Source organism: Neolamprologus multifasciatus, chromosome 6, assembly GCF_963576455.1.
Source record: "Neolamprologus multifasciatus chromosome 6, fNeoMul1.2, whole genome shotgun sequence".
Taxonomy (NCBI): Eukaryota; Metazoa; Chordata; class Actinopteri; order Cichliformes; family Cichlidae; genus Neolamprologus; species Neolamprologus multifasciatus.
In genome coordinates, this window is record NC_140444.1 from 35083174 (window position 1) to 35089662 (window position 6489).

General features: G+C 38.4%; 1 protein-coding gene across 1 annotated transcript; it reads left to right on the plus strand.

Annotated features, from left to right (window-relative positions):
• Positions 1–289: 289 nt before the first annotated feature.
• LOC146517502 (uncharacterized) lies at positions 290–4679 on the plus strand. Its single transcript, XM_085164344.1, has one exon. It carries the CDS (start codon positions 625–627, stop codon positions 2830–2832), a length of 2208 nt encoding a protein of 735 aa, XP_085020470.1. The 5' UTR covers positions 290–624; the 3' UTR covers positions 2833–4679.
• The last annotated feature ends 1810 nt before the right edge of the window (positions 4680–6489 follow it).

The window sequence follows — 6489 nt, forward strand, 5'->3', positions numbered from 1 at the left end:
GTGTTTTTTCTTTTTGCAGCGTTTTTCTTTTTGCAGCATTTTTCTTTTTGCAAGTGTTTTTCTTTTTGCAGCATTTTTCTTTTTGCAAGTGGTTTTCTTTTTGCAGCATTTTTCTTTTTGCAGCATTTTTCTTTTTGCAAGTGTTTTCTGAAGTTGCAGTCCGTTTGGCCTCTCAGGGCCACCGTACTATATAAATAAAACTGTACTTTTACCTTTTACTTACTTTCTTTACTCACTTTGTATGTTATTGCATTAACACTTTTTTTATTTATTTATTTTTTATTTTTTTTTTACAAAAGTAACAGGGATTGAAACTTCATTGGTAATTTTCCAGGCAAAAACATTATCCTCATTCAGAACCTCATTGGCTTACGGAATGTTGATGTTATTTAAAAAGATTCAAACAAAAATATGACCTCATTCAAAAATGTCATGTGACTTATGGAATTCTGATGTCACAATCCTCTAAAGCTTTGATCCTCATGAATCCTTAAATAGGGGTGAGGATGTACAACTTTTAGTCCGTTATTTGCAGCACTTATGTTAGCAGCATTCAAACGTTCGCCAGTAAAACATTTTGAAACATTTGGATCCTTTTTGTAGTCACGGTATACAGACTCCAACATGTCTCAGAAAGATCAAGAAAGACAAGAAGTTGACCCCAGCTCTATTCCGTGGTATGAGTCCCTAGACCCTTATATCAGCTCTCTTCCTTGGGACGAACAGGTAGAATTAGAGGAACAGCGATTGGAAGAAATGCAAAATGAAAATCTCATGAACAGAGAGAAGATTAAGATCCTGACGGAAGAAAATGAGAGAAAGAGCGCTGAATTAGAAAAATTATCCTACCAGCTTCAAGAAAAAGAGGGTATTATTGAGGAGAAACAATGGGCTCTCCAAGATAAGAAGAATCAGGAGCTCCAAGAAAAGCTTGATGAAGCTTTGGAAAAAATTAAAGATCTGCTCCAAAAGGAGAAAAAAGAGAGCATTAAAGGGGATACAATGCTCAAGAAGAATCAAGAGCTCCAAGAAAAGCTTGACGAAGCTCTAGGAAAACTTAAGGAAATCCACCAAGACAAGAAACAACAGCCAACAGAGCAGAGAGACCTGCAGAGCAAACTCCAAGGCATGGAGGAAAAATACAAAGCGCTGCAGGTGAAGTATGATAAAACTCTGCACAAAAATCAACAGTTGTTTCAAGACAAGAAGCAACTGAGAGAGCAACGGGAAATGCTCGAGAAAGGAACGGACTCCAAGGTTGAAGTCTTGGAGGAAAAATTGAAAATGCTCCAAATAACTCTTGAGGAAACACTGCTCAAAAATAAAGAGTTGCTTGACGAGAAAGACCAACAGAAAATACAACAGGAAGAAATGGATTGCAAGCTGAGGAACATCGAGAAACACAACGAAGGCTTGCAAGTAATTCTTGATGAAGCTCTGGAGAGAAATAAAGAGATCCTCCAAGACAAGAAACAACAGCCCAAAGAGCAGAGGGACATGCAGAGCAAACTCAAAGGCGTGGAGGAAAAATACAAAGCCCTACAGGTGAAGTATGATAAAACTCTGCACAAAAATCAACAGTTGCTTCAAGACAAGAAGCAACTGGAAACGAAACAGAAAGAAATGGACTCCAAGCTTGAAGAGATGGAGGAAAAACACAGAGGGCTCCAAATCAGGCTTGATAAAAAAGTGCACAGAAATAAAGAGTTCATTCAAGAGAGAGAGCAACGGGAAATGCTCGAGAAAGGTACGGACTCCAAGGTTGAAGTCTTGGAGGAAAAATTGAAAATGCTCCAAATAACTCTTGAGGAAACACTGCTCAAAAATAAAGAGTTGCTTGACGAGAAAGACCAACAGAAAATACAACAGGAAGAAATGGATTGCAAGCTGAGGAACATCGAGAAACACAACGAAGGCTTGCAAGTAATTCTTGATGAAGCTCTGGAGAGAAATAAAGAGATCCTCCAAGACAAGAAACAACAGCCCACAGAGCAGAGAGACATGCAGAGCAAACTCAAAGGCATGGAGGAAAAATACAAAGCGCTGCAGGTGAAGCATGACAAAACTTTGCACAAAAATCAACAGTTGCTTCAAGACAAGAAGCAACTGGAAACGAAACAGAAAGAAATGGACTCCAAGCTTGAAGAGATGGAGGAAAAACGCAGAGGGCTCCAAATCAGGCTTGATAAAAAAGTGCATGGAAATAAAGAGTTGCTTCAAGAAAAAGATCAACAGAAAATGCAACAGGAAGAAGAAAAACTTATTCTCCAGAGGAAAATTCAAGAACTCCAAGAATTGTATAATGAAACGAGGTACAAAACAACTGTACTGGACGGAGAAAAGAAAGAAATGGAAAAACAATGCTCAGCGATGCAGAGTAGCATCAATGAAATGCTGAGAAAAAATACCGAACTTGAGGAACTTTCAAAGAACTTGAAGTTCAAAAACACTGAAATCCAGGTGCAAAAGCAAGAACAACAGAAAACACATAAAGACCTGCAGTGTAGACTTCAGGAAATCCAGAAGAGAAACCAGCAGTTGGAAGACATGCACAAGAAAGTAGAACAGAGAAATACAGATGTGCACAAGGCAAAGCGAATAGAGGAGGCAACAGTTAAAGAACTGAAAGACAAGCTTGAAGAAAAACAAGAACAATTAGAAGACATGGTGAAAAGATGCAACAAACTTGAGAAAGAAAACACAGAAACAATGGATGAGCTGAAAACCCTCATCATTGAGAAAAAGGTGCTTGTCGAAGAATATCTTAAAAAGAAGAAAAAACGCTTCTTCTGGTTCTGGAGGAGGGACACTGCTGCTTCTCACCTGATGTAACCTTGTCTTCCTCCACCTTTATTCCAACTTAATTTTCCCCCTTCCCCTTCCCCTCCCTCCTTTTCTTTTTTCACCCTCACCCCCCGACCAGTCCCGGCAGTTGACTGCCCCCTCCTGAGCCTGGTTCTGCCATAGGTTTCTCCTTTAGGTTTCTTTCACTTTAAAGGAGTTTTTCCTATCCACTGTCGCCTGGTGCTTGCTCAGAGGGGATTGTTGGGGTTTTCTATCCCCCCCCCCCTTTTTTTTTTTTACCTCTTTTCCCCCTTCTACATTTTCCTTTACCCAATAAACACAATTGGCCACATTTTACATGTGTTTGAAAAATGTCTTCATTCAACAATAATTCATCTTAGGTATAAAAACAAGAAATGTGTAATAGCTGCATGTGTGTTTGTGTGTGTGCATAATATACATACTTAACTTGTATCCCAGAAAGAATTAATACTAGATGGGTAGAGACAGGTTTTAAAGACTACAAATGAAAACATGTGAGTCCTATAATCTAAGCTCGTTTCACCAATAGGTGATGTTACATTTTAAATTAGGCACTTCATTACAGGACTGTCATTGTACCGAGGTACATTAAATAACATGAAAATGGATTTCTCGTGTCTCAGGTGACCTCGCTGTGAAGGTATTAACTTGTTGAATAATTTAGCTCTGCAATAGCAAAGTTATTTCTCACCACAGAGATGAGGGAATTTCACAAAGTCAAAATTAAAACTTGCAAACATTACACGGGGAAGGCAATAACTCAACATGCCAACAAGGCATCAAGGAAATAAAGACATCTCAGTATCAGCTCTCTTCATGTCGTCTACTGACAGCTAAATGAGCACAATTCTATGGTCTTCTTGGCTTTTGGCATCTATTCCTCAGCTGAAGGTTTATACATCATCGTAATCAGGACAGCCAGGCTGGGAGACAGATCCAAAATTCTCAGTCAGTGATGAAAATCAAGCTTTTTTAGTTCCATCATATTAAAGCAAATTACATTTTCATTTCCATTTGTCCTGACAGGAAATAGCAGAAAATGCCACATTTTGTTTAAACATGGGCTGAATGCTATGCAGGTTAATATCTGAGCTGATCTCGTGGTACAAAACAAACAAAAATCGTTCCTATTTTCACACGTGAAGTCAAAACTTTCTGGGAAGTTGAGTATATTGGATGTTTAATGGTAGAAACAGACTTTTTAGACTTCTAGAGACTGACTGATGTGAGTTTAAATCAAATCTGAATCCGATGTGCTTATCTTTCTAGTTGTGGTCTGCAAAGATGTCAGGTTTTTAAAACTAATTAAAGGGCAATAGTGTGATATTTTGTATTTATTTATTTCCTTTTTTTGTCCTTCTTTAAGAAATTTGTATTGAAATAAAAACAAGTGCAAGGGCTTTTATTTTGTCCTGATGAAACCCACTTTACTATACTTGACATAATTCTTTTTGATTTACACAGATATGCAGATATACTACATGTGTAACATTCATGTCATTGTTTAAATGTTTAATAATAAAGTACATGAATAACTTGAGCTTATTATATATCATAGTAAAGTATATTTCCTATTAACTAGGCAGGTCATTCTCTTTCTCTTGACAACGCTGTCTTTAAATAAAAATATATAATTCTCTATATTCCTATCTATTCCAAACAACGGTAGTAAGTAACAAAGTTTCAAATTTGTCTTTCACTTTGACTCTTAATTTAATAATAATAAAATAATGAACAAGAGGTCAGAGGTCAAATGTGGCATGATACCTTAAATCTTTCTATGACACTTTCTGTATGTGGACCAGAGATGGGCAATAACGCATAATCCGATTACTTTTTTCAAGTAACGAGTAAAATAAGGGATTACTATTGCAAAAAAGGTAATTAGATTATTGTTACTTTCCCGTTAGCACGCTGTGTTACTGCGTTACTACGTTACTAAACCGTGATTTCGTTTGCGAGAGTGTCTCGTGACAATGATGTAAGCGTTGTTCGTGGCAACAGCTGTGTGCAGATCATTAATGGATAATATAACGAGTGCGGGAGAGAGAACGACTGTGCAGCGTTTAACTCACGTTCAGTATTCCAGTGCCATTGTTCTGCCATTTGAGTACTGGCTAGCGTACTCCGAATCTGGGAACATATCCTTCATGGACGTGTTGAAAACATCCACAAACGTGAATGGGATGTTGCTTGTAGCTAACAGCATAGCCATCTTTGTCTCGGCATAAATACCACCCTTGGGTCTCCCTTTGCCAACATGGCCTAAAATACTGGGCCGTGATCGGTGCTGCACGCATATTTCCTTCTCTTGCTGGTCGTTGCTATTTCTCTTCTGCTTCGTCTTCCTTTGTTCTGATTCCCGCGCTTGACTTCGAGGTGTCACCGTTATTATTGTCCGGCCGGCAACGGAAGCCCAGTTAAGGATGCTTTAGCAATTTTTTTGTTTTGTTTTTTAAAGTCTTAAAAAGTCTTTAAAATTTACAAACTCTCAATGGGAGATAATATTGGTGCAATTACATCTGAACAAAAAACATAGGAAAAAACAAAACAACAAAAACAAAAAATTAACATTTACAATATAAATGGGCCATATTCTTATGACATTTTACATTTTCTTTTCCGGCAACACTAACATACGTGAGGCTTACCTGGTACAAAAAATTAAACACATTTATTAATAGTGTTTCATAATTATTCATTATTAGTTTCAGGAATCTGATTTGACTGTAAAGAGGGCAGCTTTATTTGTCCTTTAGAGTAACATAAATGATTTTGTATCAAACTCAACAGAAGTAAAGGGATCACGTTACAAACTTTGTTATATACTCTAGGGGAACACTAAATGTTAAACTTGGCATTAAAAACACCTATTTTGAGAAACTGCCCCTTCTCCTCAAGTAAATCTGTTATAAAGATGTTTTTTTCATTCCACTCTTTAATGAATGACTTCCTATTAATTGTAATGGTCCTTTTATTCCACAAGGTGGAGCCATGGGGCGTGAGGTCATGGGGAAGAACCATCTTCCAATAAGATAAGACTTGCTTATGATATTCTGACAGTTTGACAAGCAACTTCCATATATCAAAATCACATTTCAGGAGAAAATCCAACCCTCCCACATTTTTGAAAATATTTTTGGGGATATGGAACGATATGATGGGAGAGGCGTGAGTTTCTCAAAATGGGCTCAATGAGTGCAGCACGGATAAGATCTTAGAGAGGCTACGGCTGCTGTGAATACTCAGAATAAGATCTCTGACTGCAGACTGGATACATCTCGGAAGGGCTAGCTCGGAATAACATCTCTGGGCGCAAATTGGATGACATCCCAGGGAGGCACACTGTTGTGAGTTCTCAGAAATCGCCTCCTTGAGCACAAGAAATGACAACATCACAGAACGCAAGTGTGGCGAAGCTCGCGGCTCTCCAACGGGAGATTGAGAGACTAGTGTTGGACTGTAGAACTGCTTTGAAATTCATATGAGCTGTTCGCACTAAAGTAAAAACCACCATCACTTATGCGGATACCTCTTTGGCGCCAGCTGCGGTCTCAAGGCTGGAGCTGAACAACAACACCCTGATAACGACTGTGTTTAGTCTGTTCCTTCCCATTCCAGGCAAGGCCACCTGGAAGACTGTTTACTTAGCCTAGCAGGGCG